The sequence below is a fragment of the Gadus chalcogrammus genome, chromosome 2 (genome assembly GCF_026213295.1).
Source record: "Gadus chalcogrammus isolate NIFS_2021 chromosome 2, NIFS_Gcha_1.0, whole genome shotgun sequence".
Lineage (NCBI taxonomy): Eukaryota > Metazoa > Chordata > Actinopteri > Gadiformes > Gadidae > Gadus > Gadus chalcogrammus.
The window spans coordinates 3240549-3260799 of NC_079413.1; the positions used below are offsets into that span (position 1 = coordinate 3240549).

At 46.3% G+C, this 20251-nt stretch overlaps 3 protein-coding genes across 5 annotated transcripts; all 3 read left to right on the forward strand.

Annotated features, from left to right (window-relative positions):
- The first annotated feature begins 1802 nt into the window (after window positions 1-1802).
- On the forward strand, window positions 1803-9389 carry notum1a (notum, palmitoleoyl-protein carboxylesterase a). Its single transcript, XM_056607237.1, has 11 exons — window positions 1803-2360; window positions 5038-5090; window positions 5347-5442; window positions 6055-6115; window positions 6376-6434; window positions 6548-6650; window positions 7196-7387; window positions 7656-7753; window positions 8229-8376; window positions 8778-8825; window positions 9030-9389. The coding sequence occupies exons 1-11, from the start codon at window positions 2035-2037 to the stop codon at window positions 9334-9336; spliced, it is 1491 nt and encodes a 496-aa protein (XP_056463212.1). The 5' UTR covers window positions 1803-2034; the 3' UTR covers window positions 9337-9389.
- Window positions 9390-11420: 2031 nt separating this feature from the next.
- Window positions 11421-20248, forward strand: pycr1a (pyrroline-5-carboxylate reductase 1a). Of its 2 annotated transcripts, none has more exons than XM_056575202.1 (8): window positions 11421-11879; window positions 15378-15448; window positions 15554-15624; window positions 15813-15992; window positions 17037-17258; window positions 19046-19138; window positions 19451-19614; window positions 19875-20248. In XM_056575202.1, exons 1-8 carry the CDS (start codon window positions 11713-11715, stop codon window positions 20038-20040), a joined length of 1134 nt encoding a protein of 377 aa, XP_056431177.1. In that variant the 5' UTR covers window positions 11421-11712; the 3' UTR covers window positions 20041-20248. The 2 variants fall into 2 exon arrangements, with proteins under 2 accessions (XP_056431177.1, XP_056431185.1); XM_056575210.1 differs by lacking the exon at window positions 11421-11879 and adding an exon at window positions 14956-15189.
- Window positions 11788-14453, forward strand: LOC130369718 (myeloid-associated differentiation marker-like protein 2). 2 transcript variants are annotated; one of them, XM_056575222.1, is made up of 2 exons: window positions 11788-11879; window positions 12105-14453. In XM_056575222.1, the coding sequence occupies exon 2, from the start codon at window positions 12350-12352 to the stop codon at window positions 13259-13261; it is 912 nt and encodes a 303-aa protein (XP_056431197.1). In that variant the 5' UTR covers window positions 11788-11879; window positions 12105-12349; the 3' UTR covers window positions 13262-14453. The 2 variants fall into 2 exon arrangements, with proteins under 2 accessions (XP_056431197.1, XP_056431205.1); XM_056575230.1 differs by having other exon boundaries at window positions 11795-11879; window positions 12196-14453.
- Window positions 20249-20251: the final 3 nt, after the last annotated feature.

Genomic DNA, 20251 nt, shown 5'->3' on the forward strand with positions numbered 1-20251 from the left:
GAGAGAGAGAGAGAGAGAGAGAGAGAGAGAGAGAGAGAGAGAGAGAGACTGAGAGAGAGAGAGAGCCCGTGCTTCTGAGGCCCCCACCACATGTCTGAATCTATACAAGCATCGTTTGAAGATCCCAATGAATGCCAGAAGTCCAGCCGGTCTTCCGGTCGTGGACCGAGACCTGGACACCTCCCAGTCCATCGCCTTGATAGGATTTTAGATTTTAAGCCGATGCAAACTAACTACTACTACTAGTATGTATAAATGAGGAACGCTGCTCAGAAGCACCTTGCAATCCATCCTCTTAGTTCAGTTTATGTTGTGAAAAAGGACTGAATCTGAACCGGCAATAGGTTCTACTGCTTTGGGGAACATAGAAGCGTTTTAAATTGATGGCACAACATGACTCTTTTAAGGGCTGTCTCGTTTGAACAATGGCATCTTAATGCGTGTCAATCACTGTCATGACGCCGGTTCCCCCCAAAGTCGTGTCTGACGTTTGAAGCTTTAGTTAAAAGCAACGGGGTTCTGTTTAAATGTGCCGCTTAACACAACGCTCTTGTTCGGGTTTCCTTTGAGCGCGTCGCCTGTATAGCGTCTAATAGATATTCACAATGTCTTTACGCTTTTATTGTGCGCGACGCTTTGCACATCCCTTCCACGCAGCGGGATTAAACCAATTTAGATCGCGTCCCTCCAGGCGTTCAATGCATTTACATTTTTTAGTGCGTCTTCACGCGCTGTAATGCTTCAAGCCAATTGGTCAATTTATTACGTAATGGCTCGGGAGTTTCAGGCGGATGAGTGTCCTCCGAGGGTACTTTGTGTTGCGAATGACGTTTAGTCAAGGTTCAGTGTAAATAACGAGTAAGAAAATAAATTAAATGAATCCTTAGTTCCTAAAACATGTTAATGTTGGGCCAACCCTCTTTCAGGATGCACGAGTCGACTTAAAATATACAGTACACCCGGGGAACTTTGAAGGGAGCCGAGAGGGGGGGGGGGGGGGGGGGGGGGTGTGATGGAGGGGGGTGGGGGGAGTGATGGTTGCTTTGATCTTTTGGGGCCCCTTGATAAAAGAAAGCGTCCGAGTCCGTCCTTTTTTCTCCAAAGCTGAGCATCACCGCTGAAGAGTTGTTCAACGAGTCAGGATGGCTTTGTGTTCCAGGATCCACTGTTTATGTTGTCTCTCTTCCTTGACTTGGGACGTGCAAATATAATCCGCCGTTTCATGCTCCACAGCAACGAATTAAAAACATTGGTTGTGTTTCACCTGCAACGGCTTAATTATGAGGAATTGCACAACTTTGATTTGATTTTTTTTCCATTATTTACATTAGTATCATCATTATTAGTATTATTGTTGTTATTATTACGTTTATTATTCACGTCACTTCAGACCTTGTTTTTTTATTGTATGTTGCGTGTTTCCACACTTAATTGTGAGGCTACATTGCCTAACAAGACGCGTATTCTCACTCAATAAATTCGCGTGGAATGGGAAATAGGCATTTCAAAGCCAATGAAAATCACCACATCAAATAAAACATCTCGGATCAAAAGAACCAACGCATGGACATTTTTCCCCTCTATAAATTAAAAGGGGGGTAGTCTGCCCCGCTTGATCATGCGCGGGCCCTGCCCACCGCAGCGATTGGCTGACGGGACCCACAAGGGGGGAAAGTTTGAATAAAATACAAGCGCATGGCACGAGTGTTGTCATTCAAGCCCGCACACTCGCTCCCCGGCCCCTGAGTTGTACTAGGCAGGCTGGACAGGTCGCCCTGTTAAACCAAGAGCCACAAGAGATACTTCTGGACACGTTTTGACTCTAGTTTAGTCAATGCATCACTCGGAACAAACGAAGGGAAGACTCAACTCTGTTTAGGGCGCTGTTGTTGTTGTTGTTGTGGTTTTACTACACCGTTATTATTATTTGTAGTTTTATTTCTGAAGCGTAGGCCTGTTATCCAGGCAAACGTCGAGGGGGTTAAATTTGGACCAAGCCGTCTGCGTGGTTGTATCGTGTTCTGCGTGGATAAGATGACAGCGGTGCGCCTCGTCTCCTCGGTGGTGCTGCTGGTGCTGATGCAGTCCGGGGTGTTCTGCGCCCGGAGGTTCCGCGGCGGTCGCAACCCGCAACCACGGCGCGCGCCGCCCTCTCCCGCGTACCGGGACCGGGCAGACACCACGGAAAGCTTCCCTCTGGATTTCACGGCGGTGGAGGAGAACATGGACAACTTCATGACCCAAGTGAAGAACCTCGCCCAGTCGCTGTACCCCTGCTCGGCGCAGAAGCTCGACTACGACATGAAACTGCACTTGTTGGAGAATACGTCCGTCACATGCAACGACGGCAGTCCTTCTGGGTACGTAGCTATAATAACTTCAAACCCCTGTCCAGCTAACTTTGAAGCCAGGCGTACAATTGACAACGCACGAGTAGCCTATCCCCCGGTTGAACTTATTGAGGCAAGGTCAATTCCGAAAAAAAATATTCAGGCCGTCGTGGAAGCGACGGGGTTGAATGATCAGAGCACGCGCCGGTCTAGACCGACCGAGGACGGACAGCTGCTTCGTGTCAGCAGCAGCGGCGCGTGGAAGGAGGAGGAGGACGACAGCCACATGGCTGGACGCTTCATTTCCTTTGCTCTAAATTACAATGCAGCATTCTCCTGGGTGCACCGCGTTGGAAAGATGCTTGCGATTCTTTTCTGTTCACTTTTGAGTGCTGGGAGTGCAGGCTGTGCAGCAAGGTATATTTCCGAAGTTGGTGCCTTTTGCCTCCGAAGTTGAGCCGCTCTAAAGCCTCACCGCAGCAGGGCGAGAATCTCCCCGTTCTTTTATCTCCTGTGCGATCCATTGTTGACAGTGAGATTAGGGGTAAATCCCTTTGTTATTGGTGACGCCTGGACGAGTTCTCCTCTTAAGGAGGATAAGCCATTGCTCTGAAAGCATTTTAATGTCAGACAGATCCTCCTTTCCTTTGAGTGTAGCAAAAACAGATCCGCTATGTGGAGACTGCTGGGTTGTTGTTGTGCTGTTTTATTGGAGAAAACACATATTGCGGAATATACATAATTGATCACAGTGCTACATTTATGAACAAGCAGAATAGGCATATAGGGTAAAGGAATGCTGCAACAATATATGATGTTTTATCAAGACAGGTTGGATGCAATTACAATCACAGAATAGATAAAGTTATATTCCATAAGTTGTATTAGTTATTCGTTTTTAAAGTTATATTCATGTGTTATACAGTTGTAAACCGCTATGATTTTATTTTTTCTAATCATAAACATCAGGCATATTTTGCATCAGTTCAGTGGAGGCAGAATGGTGCCTTATCTATAGATCTAGGGGTAACTTCTGGGGTAACCTCAAAGTGGACGCTGGGGAGCTTAGCTCTGGACGATGACAGGTAGACGGTCGGGACAAACTGTTGGCAGATGGATGCTCAGTGCGGTCTCCAGATGCTAGTCCATCCAGTCCTCCGGAGTACTGTTCTCAAAAAATAATAATGTTGTTTCAACAATAATGTTGTTTTATCTATCAACTATGGGTATAATCTGTGAACTATCGTCTATTGCTAAGTGTTTTTCATAAGGCTTGAAAATATTATTAAAAAGTAAAGAAATGACGTTGAATGTACATTCAAAAGTCTCCCAAAAAATAAGACATTTTTTTTGATCTGCCACCGTGACGCATAATTAATTCGTAATTCAGCCTCTCAATTAATCCCATTTTGAGATCATAAATCATAGTTCCATGCCTGAATTTCTCTCCTGCTCGCCGCACTATAGTCGACTAAATAAAGTCTGATGTATTTCTCGGTGGTGACAAAGATGCCCTGCACTTTGTAAATCAAAAGTTAAACGAGCAGCAGACTCGTGCTACTAGCCTTCTAGCACCGAAATACTGCTCTTCTTGGCTTGGCTGCGCGGTCTCTGCTGTTGACCGTCCGAACAAGGCTACGAGGCATTCAACGGCAGCCAGAATGTGATTAAATGTCTGAGCAACAGAACCGACGAGCTGCCAAGGCCGTTTCCTTTGATGCTGTTTGATGCAGTGGATTCTGCCGATTGCTGAGAGCAAAGTCACTGGTTAAGTCTGGTGGACGACGTGCTGGAGCTGACGACTTGAAGTCTGCTGCGGACTGGAATCTGCTGTCTGGACACATGGTCGGAATTTATTTTAGGTTGTCATTTTAATTTCATCTTTGGTGAGGAAAGTATAGGAAGGGGGAAAAGTATAATATATATGTTTACTCAAGGTTATAAACAGGGCATGTATACCGATGCAGAGATGACCAATCTTCCCAGCCCCTGCGTTGCACTATTTCAATGGACTTTTGAACCTCAGTTTCTCTTTTGATCTCCTGGGTTTGACAGTACAGAGACGTGTGTGTATATGGGTCCCGCAGCAACAACCCCTAGACATCATTGAACGTTTGCTCGTACAAAATACAAGCGCTACATTATTCCAGTGTGTGTTTTCATTCCTACGTGCTGAAAGGGTGATTGTAGGACACTGTTTAGGAATGATGACATCAGAGCAGCCGGACAGAATATGATGGTACACACCAGTCGCCATGGCAACGTACACAGTGAAGATGGGAAGAACATTGCATCGTTTAGTTTTTTTCCCCAACTGTCATGTGGGTTGCAAGGGTCGCCCTATCAGCCAATCAGGTTTATCCGCTTTGATCGGGGGTAATCTCCAGGCTAAATTCATGTAGGTGACATGTTTTATTTTTATCTTGTAACTTCAGACACAAGCGGTCTTTGTTCGGGGTTGCCTCGGCCACATGACATTTGTTTTATAATAATAATAATAATAATAATAATAATACATTTAATTATCATGGAAACGTTGTTGAGCGGATAGTAGTAGGCAGTATGTTGCTGATCATCTTCCCCTTGTTTCTTCAGCTTTATCGATCGTAACGTTTTATTTTCAGTTTAAAGTTCACGTTGCATTAACTGAAGCGATGCTAATGAATGTGTGTTAGTGTAACTCATGAATGATGCGCTTCTCTTGCAGATACTACCTGAAGGAATCGCGAGGCAGCCGTCGCTGGTTGATCTTCTTAGAAGGTGTGTGCTCTGAAAAACATCCCACAACCATCCACTGATTCAACCTGTTTCCTCTGTCCTAATCCACGTGTGAAGGATCTTTAATCTTTTAAAACAATAGGGATATCTTAACTCCCAGATTTTTCAATGCAATGATCAAGGAAATGTTTTGTGAAATATGAAAGTAAGGAAAAATGTTGAACGTGAGATAAACACACTGTAACTTGGACGTGTGTCCCCGGGGCCTCCTTCCGTCTGTCTGTCCGTCTGTCCTCAGGTGGATGGTACTGTTTCAACAAAGAGAACTGTGACACTCGCTACGAGACCATGAGGAGGCTGATGAGCTCGTCCAAGTGGCCCCAGACCAAAACAGGTCAGCATCCCGCCAGGGAGAGATCACCCTCCCCCCCCCCCCTGCTATCCCACACACAGTATCACACACATACCCTCGCCTCCGCACCACTGGTGCCACGGAAACGGGGCATGAGCATGGCTGTTTTAGTGTTGGTGAATTATGCCTGCCATCATTTATACTAAATAAATAAATAAACGTACATTTTGAGCTACAGTGGCCTCGAAGAAGGAAGCAAAAGCTAAGGCACAGGACTTTAGCTTCAGCTCAGTGGTCTACTACTTATATTACGACCGCTACAGGCTAATGCATTGAGATCTCAGCAGGCTTGCAAGAGAGCGAGAGTGTGTGTGTGTGTGTGTGCGTGCGTGTGTGTGTGTGTGTGTGTCTGTACGCAGTCTTGGTTGTGAGATGAAGGAACGGGGGGTGGCAGCAGACACCGTTGCCCTACCTGATGCCCTGCGTCCTAAACTCACCTGCCCTCTCATTGGGCTGTAATGACTGTGATCCAACGATGATGATGATGATGATGGTGATGATGATGAGGAGGAGGATGCTGGAGGCGGGTGGCTGGGTGCTCTTAAGGATACATATTGATCTGTTGTTGTTGTTGTTGTTGTTTGGTCTCTGCAGGTACGGGGATTCTGTCTCCACTGCCTGAGGAAAACCCACACTGGTGGAACGCAAACATGGTGTAAGTTAATTCATGAACGTGTCTGTGTGTGTGTGTGTCTGTGTGTGTCTGTGTTCATGTTTGTGTGTGGGAGAATGCTCATGTGTGTATGCATGTGAATGTATACGATTACGTGAGGGCATGTGCGTTAATGTGGGTGTTTAAGTCGGCGCTGCCTAATGATAGCTGCCATCCTTCCGGAGCACTTCCTGTGCTCGGTGGCTGAAATGGCAGCCGCACATCCACGCGTCTAAAGCCCGTCTCTGATGTGTCTCACGCAGGTTCATCCCCTACTGCTCCAGTGACGTGTGGAGCGGGGCTTCGCCCAAGACGGACCAGAGTAAGCCTTCTTTAGCTTCCTTCAACTTCGTTTCCCACAAAGTGTCAGAACTTTTTTATTGTGTACGCTGTTGGTTTTTTTCTCACCCAAACATCTCGGTGTCGTGTGTTCAGACAGCTACGCCTTCATGGGCTCCATGATCATCCAGGAGGTGGTGAAGGACCTTCTGTCTAAAGGCCTGGACAACGCCAAGGTTCTCCTGCTAGCAGGCAGCAGGTGTGTGTATTTTTATGCTTGTGTGTGTGTGTGCTTTAATGTCATCCCAGTGTGTTGCTGTATGTAGTCAGTTCATCGGTACATACACGAGCACAGCTGTGGTTCACATTAGTATGCTTGGCATTCCCTGATCCAATACCCGGTCCCGGGTGTTGCGTGTGCCTGTTTATCTCCCAACCGGTTACGCCAAATGAGTTTCCTTAAATGGATCTCATCATCATATGGTAAATGGTAAATGGACTGCTTTTATATAGAGCTTTTATCAAAAGCGCTTATTGCCTGACATTCACCCATTCATGCACACATTCACCCACCGACAGCGGAGTCAACCACGCAAAGCTCGTCGGGAGCAGTTAGAGTTTGGTGCCTTGCTCAGGGACGCCTCGACCCTCTGCTTGGAGGATGCGGGGATCGAACCGGCAACCTTGCGGTCACCAGTCAACCCGCTCTACCTCCTGAGTTCCTGCCATGTGTCGATTGTGTTTGTGTTGCGTTTGTGTTTGTGTGGCACCGTCGTCCTAACCGTCCCGTCCTCCTCGGCCTAGTGCGGGGGGCACCGGGGTCCTGCTGAACGTGGACCGCGTGGCCGACCTTCTGGAGGGGCTGGGCCACACCGCCATCCAGGTGCGCGGCCTCTCCGACTCGGGCTGGTTCCTGGACAACAAGCAGTACCACTGCACCGACTGCGTGGACAACGTCAGCTGCTCCCCCACCGAGACCATCCGCAGAGGCATCAAGTAAGGCCCCGTCTCCTCTGTTAGGTCCGTGATTGTGCGTTTGTGTTGTTTTGTCGTGCGTCACAGAGTGGATTTCAGTCGGTTGTTGGATTACACCACAAGGGTTTTAAACAACATGGGATTATTTGCTAAACTTTTCATGTAACGAGCACATTAACAAAAAGCACTACAATTATGAATAGATAATTGCAAATCATGTGCAGATGCACCTGCTGTGAGATACCTACTCATTGACACCGCATTGACCTTTGACCTGCCGCCCCAACAGGTACTGGGGTAGCGTGGTCCCAGAGGAGTGCAGACTGACCCACGAAGGAGAGGAGTGGAACTGCTTCTTTGGATACAGAGTCTTCCCATCAATAAAGAGTGAGTGTTGATGAGAAGCTTCCTCCTCACAGGATCAACTCAACGTACACAATGGCTGTTGAGATGCTGGTAGTACTTTTCATCGTCGATATCTAATAGGTAGTAGGAATGCTCGATTATGGAAAAAATCATAATCACGATTATTTTTGTCAATATTGAAATCACAATTATTCTAACGATTATTTTTGAGTTGAGCACATGATGCATTTATTCAGCATCTCTCTAAAAAAAAAACACTTTCTAAATGAGAACTATGAAATTCCCCTTAAAAAAAGCACAAGAAAATAATGTACAAATATGTAACCAGCTGTCAAAAAAAAATCGTTTAAACTCGATTATATTATTAGGAGATCGTTTGACCCAAAAATCGAAATCACGATTAGAATTTGATTAATTTCATTAATTGCACAGCCCTAATTGGTAGCCCAAGATAAACTTCACTCGCCTAACCTCACTGTCCATTGTCCCCATGCAGGCCCGGTCTTCGTGGTCCAGTGGCTGTTTGACGAGGCCCAGTTGACGGTGGACAACATCCAGCTGACGGGACAGCCTGTGCAGGAAGGCCAGTGGCGCTACATCCAGAACCTGGGCATTGAGCTGAGGAACACCCTCAAGGACGTGCCGTAAGAACCACTCTCCATACTCTAGCTGACCAAGTGTGTAGAGGAAGCCTGCACATTTTATTTGAACGCTGTGTTTCGATCTTACAATTCCACTTAATTTCACTTCACAAAGATTCTGTAAATATAACTACTATGTATTTACTGGTATGTGTGTGTATATGTATGTGTGTGTGTGTGTGTGTGTGTGTGTGTGTGTGTGTGTGTGTGTGTGTGTGTGTGTGTGTGTGTGTGTGTGTGTGTGTGTGTGTGTGTGTGTGTATATGTATGTGTGTGTGTGTGTGTGTGTGAGTGTGATAAATGCATGTATGTATGTGTGTAAACATGTATATGTTTACGTGTGCGTATGTATCTATATATTTATGTATGCATGTATAATAATGGTGTCATCCTTCATTTCACAGAGCCATGTTTGCGCCGGCCTGCTTATCCCATGAAGTTATCACCAGAAAGTGAGTATCACTCGACCCGCCATCTGCTCTCAACAGATGTTCAAAAACGAAAGGACACAACTGAAGCCTCTAAGCCCCAAAAACCGCCTGTTGTTATTCCCGGTTCCTGCATAGCGTCTGAGGAATTTGTGTGTGTGACTTTACTATTATCGTGGTGCGTTCCGTTCCCGTGAGCTGACAGCGCCCTCTTGTGTCCACCTCCAGCTACTGGATAGACGTGCAGGTGAAGGGCACGTCTCTGCCCCGGGCCCTCCACTGCTGGGACCGCAGTCTCCACGACAGCAACCGAAACAATAAGGCCCCACCCAAGGGCTGCCCGATGCACCTGATCGACAGCTGCCCCTGGCCCCACTGCAACCCCACCTGCCCCACCATCAGAGACCAGTTCACGGGGCAGGAGATGAACGTCATCCAGTTCCTCATGCACATGGGCTTCGACGTGCAGAAGATGGCCCAGCAGCAGGGTATGGACCCCGCCAAGCTACTGGGCATGCTCAGTAGCGGCAGCTAAACGGACCGCTGTGGCGTCAGCGCCAAGCTACGATAGAACAACAACAACAACAACAACAACAACAACAACGCAAGGCTGGTCTCTCGCTCTCTCTCTCTCTCTCTCTCTCTCTCTCTCTCTCTCTCTCTCTCTCTCTCTCTCTCTCTCTCTCTCTCTCTCTCTCTCTCTCTCTCTCTCTCTCTCTCTCGGCCCGGTCTTCCACAGCCGATACCTCTGCTTTTACCCCCCACCCCCCATCTCTCTACCCCAACCCCCCCCCCCCCATCCTCTCCAGCTTGTTTAGCTAATCCTTTAGCCCACACCTCAGTCCGAAAAACAAGGGCTATGTTTCTATGTTGTTTATGTCTACCCTGGGTACATAGATACACTATTTTATCCTTTTAAGTACCTTTTTTTTATTTCCACAACCCAGTGCTGGTGACCGGTTCCAAGGACAACAAGCCTACCACAAGGCTTGCTAACTCTCCTCTTAATTTATGTTTTGGTTAAAACGGAAAATAAATATATATTTATATATCTCAAATGTAATCCAGTTTTAAGGATGCTCGTTGATATGCTTTTTTGTTGGGTCGGTTTTGATTTATTGACGTATATTTGATCTTTTTTTTTTTACACGGTAAGCTGCGACGGTGATGTTTCGTGTTTTGTGTCGTCGCTCAGTTAAGTGTTGGTCAGGATATGTGTTCTCGTTGTTTTCTACAGTTCGATTCCATTACCCATCACTCATAAGCTGTTAGTACTTAAAGGAAATAATGCAAACAACGACAAACAGCGATAAATGATTAGACCAGATAAAAAATGTAACATTCATTGACACCCGTACAATTAAAAAAAAAAAAGTATTACTTTATGATAACAACTTTGAGCGAAAGGATAGAGAAAACTGGTTGAAATGATTCCTGATTTTATACTTTTTTTTAATCTGTGTAATTATGAACACCACTATGCCGTTGCCACCAATGGCATAACAAGAACGAAGACCAGTTGCAACCAATGCCAAGGATATGTGTTTGTGTTATACGTGATTTCAAGACGAGTTCACCTCAGAAGTCCAGCATTTCTCAGAAAAAAAGTGCATTCAAAGGGAGACAAATATTGTGTATAATGTTCTGGAGTATTTGTATAGGTCATGTTATGTGTTTACTCTATAACTTCCATCGTTTATTTGACAATAGAATCACTTTTTAATATAAAGACGTTGATGTGTGTATTGCTGTCTTATAAATGCTGTTTTTAAAGGACCTTTATTTTACATCACACGAGACAAGGAAAGGTATTACTAATTGTAATTATATTCTGTAACATATTTTTTTAACAGAAAGAAAAACTCAAGCTACATTAGTAATTTACATATTTATTTTGTTATGTAAATCATATTTATAAGTGCTATTTTCACAAGGAAGTGATTCTTTGTAAATTGTAAATATATTACTGTTTTATTTTCTTTTTGTGTTGATTGCATGTCTTTGTATCAGACTTTAAGAAAAAAGACCAATTACAGATATATTTCAAGATAATATTTTGTGGTGTGTGTTGTCATTTACCATTAGTTCAAAACATTAATATATATCATACTATTCTATATCTAAGAACTTAACCTATATATTTAGCATTAAAAAAGCTAGCTAGCTACAAAACCCACCATCACTGCTTTAATGATGCTGGACCACTAAAGTCTACCCACCTATACATCTGTAAAGTGTGGACACTAATTAAATCTAAAAGCGTCTTCTAGCAGTACATTTACCCGCCTCAAACTTTTTATACACACCTCCTAATCCCCATGACGGGCATGAAATGGATTTGGGATAATAAAAGACGCCTGTCTTTACACTGAAAAATAAGCTTTTTTGCCTTGAAAGCGCTACAACTCCCTCCTGGCCCCCCTCCCTCCACTCCCCTCTAGAAATACGACCCCCTCACACCCCTTACCCTGTCACGTTTGGGCCTACCGCCCGGCCGCCCAGTTGCCGAGGCGGGCATTTTGGCTCCCACCCCCACCCCATGTGTGCAGCATAGACCCCCTATTTATAGAGCATGGTGTGGCCTTGCAGCCTTGGGTGGAGCACAACCTTTCATTTCGGGAACCACCCCTAGGAAAAGTTCTGGAGTGCACGTAGACTCGGAGCCGAGCAGAGCGCACGGTTTGAGTCGCGTGTCAGAACCGGCAGATCAAATCCGAGGTAGGCCACGGCAGAGAGAGAGAGAGAGAGAGAGAGAGAGAGAGTGGACGACAGGTGAAGCCGGCTTCAGGGGCTCTCAGCTCGGGGGGCTTTCAGCTCGGGGGGCTTTCAGCTGGGCAGAAGAAGGACACTCTGGGAGTTGACTGACACCGGACCCCAGACCCATCAGATTGAAGGCCAGGGCCTGTTGTTGATGTTGGAAGACGCGTCTCAACGTAGGACATGGCGTGCCACTTTTTGGACAAAGCCTAACCTGACCTGGGGGGAGATACGGAGAAACGGAAGGCCCAACGACTGCAGAGAGAGACTACATTTTCAGGCTTTGCCGTGTGCTTGCTGTATAGAAAGGACCAGGCTGGGGTAATATGCCTTTGTGTTTTCTAAGCCATGTTTAGGTTGACATCAATACCTGCTATGAACATTTAGTTTGTTTCGAAGAATAATAACTGGGTAAACCAAGCCTTTGATCCAAATACAAATAGATCTGGCCAACTGAAGACATTTTATGATTGTTTTTATGCATATTCCTTCTCTCTTCTTTTCTAAACTCAACAAATATCTCATGCTATTCTCCGCCCGACACAGCGTCACCTCACAGTGGCTGGATGTAATTCGAGCCCCGCGGTAATTACAAAGCACACAGAGGGAAAATCTTTTACTGACATTTGTAATTAAGGGCCCGTCTATAAACGGCAACTGGGGAAAGGGCGAGGTCTCTGCGGAGTTGGACGAGCAGGCCACAAGCCCTCCCGGACCGGAGAAGGAGGCCTCCCCCTCGAGGGGAATCCACTGCGCCCAATCCCCGGCGGACGCCCGCTGCACCAGAGGCCATGGACCACCAAGGCGGACACTACCTGAACAAGGCGGCGGTGCTCTCCCCGCTGGGCGCCGCCCGCATGTGCCAGCTGTTCCTGGGCTGCAGCATCATGGCGCTGGTGTCCCACGGCGCGGGCTACAGCGCCAGCTACGGCGTCTTCTGCATGTTCGTGTGGTGCTTCTGCTTCGCCGTCACCCTGGTGGCGTTCGCCCTGGACGTCACCCGGCTGCACAGCTGCATGCCCATCTCCTGGGACAACTTCACCGTGGCCTTCGCCATGCTGGCCACGCTCATGTACATCACCGCCACCGTGGTCTACCCCGTGTACTTCCTGGAGAGCGAGTGCCCGGACGGGGACTGCGCCGCCTGGGGTTACCGCATCGCCGTCACGGTGTGCTCAGGTCTCTGCTGCTTCCCGTACGGCGCCGAGGTCATCCTAACCCGGGCCAAGCCCGGCGCCGTGGTGGGCTACATGGCCACGGTGTCGGGCCTGCTGAAGGTGGTGCAGGGCTACGTGGCGTGCATCATCTTCGGCGCGCTGGCCAACGACGAGGGCTACACCGAGTACGAGGCCACGCAGTACTGCGTGGTGGTGTACAGCCTGTGCTTCACCCTGACCCTGGTGGTGGTGGCGCTGACGGTGTCCGGGAGGACGGCCGCCCTGCCCTTCCCCTTCGACCGCTTCGTGGTGGTCTACACCTTCTTCGCCGTCATCCTGTACCTGAGCACGGCGCTCATCTGGCCCATCTTCAGCTTCGACCAGAAGTATGGCACCAGTGCCCGGCCCGAGGACTGCCCGCGGGGGGTCTGCCCCTGGGACAGCAAGCTGGTGGTGGCCGTGTTCACCAACGTCAACATGCTGCTGTACTTTGTGGACCTGGTGTACTCGCAGAGGATACGCTTTGTGTCCCACTCTGCGGTCTGAGGAGCCGTGCGGGGAGACCGCTCGCTCGGGGGTGGGGTTCCTCGACCTCAGAAGAAGAAGAGGAAGAAGAAGAAGAAGAAGTGGAAGGAGTAGATACACCGAGCAGACTCACGGGCAGACGCGGGGTGATCCCTAGGCAGATCAAGTCGCTGCAAGGATCCCCTATCACCTTAGAAAGACAACCCTGCAGCACTTTGTGCGTGATGCTCTTTATTCCTATTTCCAAGTGTTCCACGTCATTGTTCGAATTATTATTAAAGGTGTGTAGGTATGATTTAAGAGTTGTAAAGAGAGAGAGAGAGCAGAAAAGAGCAGAAAGAGCAAGATTGTGAAACAAAACAACTCTCTGCTTCCTCCCTCACTACTTCCTCTGCCATTGAGGAGCGTTGCATTCACGCACCTCTGATTGACAAACAAGACAGAGAAGAGAGGCCTTGATTGGTGGGACTCGTCTAAAATCTCAGTGGGCTCAATCAGAGGCAGACGCATTCAACTCTTAACAGATATCATCACTTCACAGAGCATTTCACTCATTAATGACTGACCTGGGGCTGCGTCTTTCAAATAATAGTTCTTACATCTTACCTACAGCACCTTTAAAGGTATACTCTGCCTACTAGCTATAACAGTGTCATATGGGACCGCCTGCTGTGGGACTTTCCCCAAGTCCTGCAGTGTCCTTGGAAGGCCTGACAGGTGTAGGGTCTAGCTGATCTGGGACTTGTCCACAGAGGGCAGTGAGGATTATCACCCTCAGCATCCACCGCCACTCTTGTCACACAGACTCAAGATGCTCTCAAACATAGACTTTTTTTCTCTCTCTCTCTCTCTCTCTCTCTCTCTCTCTCTCTCTCTCTCTCTCTCTCTCTCTCTCTCTCTCTCTCTCTCTCTCTCTCTCTCTGGACGGCTTTGTTACAGATAGACTTAATTGTATTGCATCTTGTAGGGTCTTGAAGGGTATATTATTTATATTATAAGCAGGACATTATGGAAGATATAACTAGGCCAATGGTTGAATTGTTCTATATTATTGGTGACATTGTATTTGGCTACCAGACAAATTATTTTCTGTTGCGTTCACTGTCTATTTAAATGTTCGTTATTTTTTATTTTTACTTTACCGTGACAATAAGATACAGCTTGAATGACTGAAAATAAATAATAAAACGCATTTAATTGTTCATGATGTTATTTGGTGTACAAATACTATAGTAAGAAAATAAACCAAAACGTGTTGTTTCTCCACATGTTCTTTTGACACATAATGATAAATGTATGAGTTATAAATGTCTGAATGTCATATTATCATTACTAAGTTGTGGATGATATAATTCCGTTTGAAATACTTAGTTTAGTTATCAAAATAATAAAATATATAAAATATATAAAATAATAAAAAGGGATAAATCCCTACATCATATAAAATGGATTCTTATAATTTAATTCCCTACATCAGAAATCCTAATATTAGTCCTAATATTAAAACTGGCCTGAAAAACTCTTATAAATTATGCTTAATATAGCACAGGGTTTACCTAATTTTATGCTCGTAAAGCATCAGTCGAATTCAGGTAAAGCACGACCTGTTGCAGCGATCCAGCGTTACAAAGCCCGCCCATCAGGTGATTGGTCTAACTGACTGCGCGTCAAAACACGACACACATATCTGCCTTAATCCGGCAGTGTTGCCAGATTGCGGGAAACCGACCAACTGGGATACTTTTCCGGCAATATACGTTTTGGGCGGTTTGGAGACTGGTTGGGCTGGAAAATGCCCATCCAATCTGGCAACACTGAGTACTCGTCGGTCAATGTTTCTTGACACAATGAAACGCGCTAACAAATGTCTACGCCACGTTGACCTTGTTGTGTAAGCACAAGTTGGTGCATTGAAGGGAAGTTATCATTCTCCATCCGGTGATATATCCGTAAGTCTTTAGATATGTAATTAACTGAAAACTCTGTAAAACCAACTGTAAAAAAGGAAGTAATGTTGTCCGACTAGTAGTTTCTAGTCGGTAAATTAATACAAACGCACCACTACGCGTGTCTGCTACCGTGTTGTGCTAGTGTTGTTGTCCCTCCACGCTTACTATGGTTTGATATCCTTGGACAGGAGGATGAGTGTGGGATTCATAGGTGCGGGTCAGCTGACCCATGCGCTGGTGAGAGGTCTCTCTGCTGCAGGTAAGTGAACACGTTTTGTTTACGTAGGCTACTTGTCAACATGTAGCCTGTTCGTAGGCCAACTTTTCATTGATTGTCCTTGTGTGATGTTCATTTACTTCAAAGGTGTACTTGCTACGCACAAAATCACTGCCAGCTCCCCAGACACAGATCTACCCACAGTACACGGTCTCAGGGTAAACATTTATTAAAAATCAATACTGAAGATAGATTTGTTTATTTTCCGAATAATATGAAGGGTCTCACAGTCTCTCACGGTCTCTCAGTTTTCGGGCATTTAAGCTGATATGGAGTCTGATGTATTTTGTTTTTTTTGTTTTGTAATATAACTGAACTGAAAAGTTATGTCCTATGATTTCCACAGAAACTGGGTGTGAACTTCACCACCAGCAACAAGGAGACAGTTAGTAAGAGTGATGTTCTCTTCCTGGCTGTGAAGCCTCACATCATCCCGTTCGTCCTGGACGAGATCGGACCAGAAATCGAAGAACGGCACCTCATTGTGTCCTGTGCGGCCGGTGTCACCATAAGTTCCATAGAAAAGGCAAGTTCATATCGCTCAGGTATGGGGGTGTGCGGTTTTGGTTGGCTTACATGAGGTGAACCACCTCATTCACTGCTAGGAATCGAGGCAATGATCTGATGCAATTCTTTACCATGAGTTTGAGTACAGCCATGCTAAGGATTCCTTCTCTGCGCAACGCCCCCAAGGCAGAACAGACACAAGCTTTAACAGGATCCCTGCCCTGCCTTTCCTGCCTCCACGTGTCCAACACCTGCTCTTCAGGTTCCTGCTAACATGCATGCTGCGAGCTGCGAAATTGTGAGACGCGTAACGGGAGACTGGATGTCATTAAAAGGCGCTTTTCCAATGCAGCAGCCAATGGTCATTCATGTCGGTTTTAGCATTGATTGCAACGTGGCAAACGCATCACCAGTGTCTTTCCCAAAGTGGGGGATCCCTTTTTGGCTTCCCTGATTGCTTTGTTTACCAGAGCAAAGAACGACGTGATTGTGTGATATGTGTGTTTGGGGAGATTTTGAAGGCGTTAAACAGTATGGGGGGAAGCTGATGTAAGTTCGGGTCACAATCATTTTCTATAATTGGGGTGATGGTCAAAAAGGTCCCAATCAACCCCCCCCCCCCCCCCCCCCCCCCCTTAATGACCGGAGGAGGGAAGTCGGAATGGGGAACGGGTCATCTCTGACCAACGTGCGTTCAAGCTACCGAGTTGGAAAAACATGGATGCTCACGCTTAACTAGAAGAATACAAATGTATTATTATAATTTATAGATTATAAAATGTAAATGATCTAGTTCTGAAGCAAGTGAACCGACAATACGTTGCTGTCATTGTAAGAGAACCCTTCAATAAGAACAAGGGCTACTAGTAGTTTCAACGCTAGAAGCTGTATCGCTGTGCATACTCGAAATCAGCCGATACTCTAATCGAGGAATCGTAATTGGAAAGGAAAAAATGGTGTCGGACCATCTCCACTCTGTACTGTAGAGACCAAACGGGAAGCAGCAGACGAGTGTCCCTCCGACTGACGTTGAGGTGCGGCGCGGCGCTCTCTCCCTGTGCAGAAGCTGAGCCAGTACCGCAGTGAGCCCAAGGTGATGCGCTGCATGACCAACACGCCGGTGGTGGTGCGGGAGGGCGCCACGGTGTACGCCACGGGCACCCACGCCCAGGTGGAGGACGGCCGGCTGCTGGAGCAGCTGATGGCGAGCGTTGGCTTCTGCACGGAGGTGGAGGAGGACCTCATCGACGCCGTCACGGGACTCAGCGGCAGCGGCCCCGCCTACGTGAGTTTGGTTCGCCGCCGGAGCCCTCGCTGATCCACGCCGGCCATTTTGGGTTAACTCGCATGTGGCGTGGGTGATCATATCGTATCCGTTCAGATTATGGTGGATCCTTTTTTGAACGGTTAGGACACATTTCAAGACCATCAGGCAGGTAATCGGTCCCAAATGTACGATGGGTAGTATCAATCCATCTATAAATGATCATACAGTCTATCAAAGACACAAGACAACTGGCACTCTCTCTGCTCTCACTCCACTTCCAAAAGGCTTGGGAAATGCAGTCATTAAACCCCCTTTTAAAAAAGTGGAGCATAGATGCTTCTATCATTAACAACTACAGACCGATTAAAAATTGACCCTTCATAAGGAAAATGAAAGAGAAAGCTTTCAGCATCATTTCAACCTTTTCATTGCACCACACTGCTCTTAAATGAATTAGTCTAAACATAGACTATGGCAACCTTTCAATATTGATGCCATTGGACCTCAGTGCTGCGTGCGACACTGTCGACCACTCAATACTTTTGGACAGATTGGAAATCAGGGTTGGGCTTTCCGGCATTCTTGAACTTGTCCAGGTCATATCTACCAGACGGGAACTACTTTGTCTCCGTTTGTAACTATGTAACTGAACTAACTAACGTGATATGAGTCGTCAAAGGTTCAATCCTAGGACCATCCTTATTCTATCTCTACAGGCTCCCACTAGGCCTAATAATGCGAAATAACAACATTGACTACCGTTGTTATGCCGACTACACACAAATCCATATAACCCCATCACCAGCTGACTATCTTCTGATAAAGCTGCTGTGCCAGTGCATTAAGCAGCTCAAGGACTGAATGTGGTGGAATTTAACGCCAACTAAATATAGACAAAACTGAGCTGATTGCCAAAGATGAGAGACTGAAAGTTAAGACTACACCATGAGACCAACAGATTTGAACACATTACACCAGTTCTCAAAATCCCTGACATTCCTCTGGGTATGTCAGAGGATTGATTTCAAAATACTTCTGCTCACCTATAAATCACCAGGCGTTTTAGTATCGCTAAAGCATATCACCGAAATGCTTTCACTATTTGAACCCTCTAGAGGTTTAAAATCAACTGGGACCAATCAGCTATTGGTTCCCGGAGTCAAAACAAAACACGGAAAGCAGGATTCCTCTACTATGCAACACACGGCAGGAATAAACTTCTTTGAGATCCGGGACTGTCTGGAGCTCTGACTACATGCACATTTAACTTATTTTGTTCAAATGTCTTCTGTGCATTATTTTAGATCCTGTTTGCATGTGTCCTTTATGGATTCTTCGAAATCCTGTTTTAATACATTTCATGACCTTTTTTTCATGACATAACGTTTATATGGGAAGCATATTGAGTCTGCCTTGTGTATGAACTGTGCACATGACATTTACAGACACACACATAATCACATTACACATGGACACCAAGAGACATGGCAAAAATTAAAAAACATTAAAAAGCAGCAATAAGATGCAGCAGCAACTTGGGTTGTGCCAAACATGTGTTGTCTCTCAGCTGATGTCTACCTTGATTTGAGGAGGCTTACACGCCTTCAGGTGGCGGTCTTCTCATGTATATTTGTAGCTGCCATTGGCACCCTATTAAGGCGTTGTGCAGCATGTCGAACTGTGAAGACAGGCACTGTGTCTAATAAGTGTCTAGAAATCCCCAAGCTGCCTATTTGGTGTTTCCTCCCCACTTCAAGCTGTGTAACTATAGGAGTGGACGATGTATTTGTGGGGTTTCTCCGCAGGCGTTCTTGGCAGTAGACGCGCTCTCGGACGGTGGGGTGAAGATGGGCCTGCCCAGGCGGCTCGCCGTGCGCCTCGCCGCCCAGGCCCTGCTTGTAAGGACATCCTGTTTTTGTGTTGCATTATTGTGTTGTGTCCCAGCGTTGGGCAGGTTGTCTGCCTTTTCACTTGCGTTTGTGTTTTATGAAAATTAATGTGAAAAAAGGGTTTTGAAGTAACAAAGGGTCAAATCACAAAAAAGATACGTCATATTGGGATGATTTGATTTTACCTTTTCTACTTTTAACTATTTAGTATGTTAGAATTGTACGCTCCTGCTTTTTTAAATGTATGACATAATTTTATGTACGTTGATGTATATATATTTTATTATGATGTATGATTTTATGCATCATTTATCATTTAAGGGAGCCGCTAAGATGTTGCTGGACTCGGAGCAGCATCCTGGCCAACTGAAGGACAACGTGTGCTCGCCAGGGGGCGCCACAATCCACGCACTGCACGTCATGGAGAGCGGGGGCTTCCGAAGCCTCCTCATCAACGCCGTGGAGGCGTCGTGTATTAGGACAAGGTAAAAAGTGAAAAAAAACATGATCTATTCATAGTTCATGTTTGTATTTTAATTGTTCCGCTTGGGAGTTTTATTGTTCATCGGTTTGGCCGAACATCTATTCTTAATATTTGCATGCCGCTGTAAGCCACAAGATGGCGCTAGATACCCAGACTAGCGTGTTCAGTCCGTTAATTGACGCGTCTATTTTAAGAAATACCTCGTATTATCCGGTAATAATAATTAAACGCACTGTGTCCCTCTCGTCCTGAACAAAACAGAGAGCTGCAGTTCTTGGCGGACCAGGAGCAGATTTCCCCGGCGGCCATAAAGAAGACCACCCTGGACAAGGTTCTGCAGCAGCCCGGTGTGACCATGTCTGGGGGGGTCGGCCGCGCGGGCCGCATCAGTATCTTCACCCAGAGCAACCCAAGGTCAAAGAAGTGAACTGGGCCCCACCCCTTGCATAGGACTCATCGTGCAGGTCAAAGCAATGTTACATGTTGTCTGTAAAAACTTTGAACCACTTGCGTCAGGGAGGTAAAACAAAGCCTTCATTTGAAAAAGATTAAAAAAAAATGTTTTAAGTGAGGCTGGGATGATATCCAACAGACATTGTTGCCTGCATTGTACTTCAAACTTGAATAAAATCTTGGAT

What these genes read in the sequence shown, in the direction of transcription:
- notum1a (XM_056607237.1), top strand. Translation starts at nt 2,035, where the DNA reads ATGACAGCGGTGCGCCTCGTCTCCTCGGTGGTGCTGCTGGTGCTGATG. An exon ending in ACCATCCGCAGAGGCATCAA is followed by an intron (nt 7,388 to 7,655) that starts GTAAGGCCCCGT and finishes CCGCCCCAACAG; the next exon opens with GTACTGGGGTAGCGTGGTCC. An exon ending in AGTCTTCCCATCAATAAAGA is followed by an intron (nt 7,754 to 8,228) that starts GTGAGTGTTGAT and finishes GTCCCCATGCAG; the next exon opens with GCCCGGTCTTCGTGGTCCAG.
- pycr1a (XM_056575202.1), top strand. Translation starts at nt 11,713, where the DNA reads ATGTTGGAAGACGCGTCTCAACGTAGGACATGGCGTGCCACTTTTTGG. An exon ending in ATAGAAAGGACCAGGCTGGG is followed by an intron (nt 11,880 to 15,377) that starts GTAATATGCCTT and finishes ATCCTTGGACAG; the next exon opens with GAGGATGAGTGTGGGATTCA. An exon ending in CCACAGTACACGGTCTCAGG is followed by an intron (nt 15,625 to 15,812) that starts GTAAACATTTAT and finishes TGATTTCCACAG; the next exon opens with AAACTGGGTGTGAACTTCAC.
- LOC130369718 (XM_056575222.1), top strand. Translation starts at nt 12,350, where the DNA reads ATGGACCACCAAGGCGGACACTACCTGAACAAGGCGGCGGTGCTCTCC.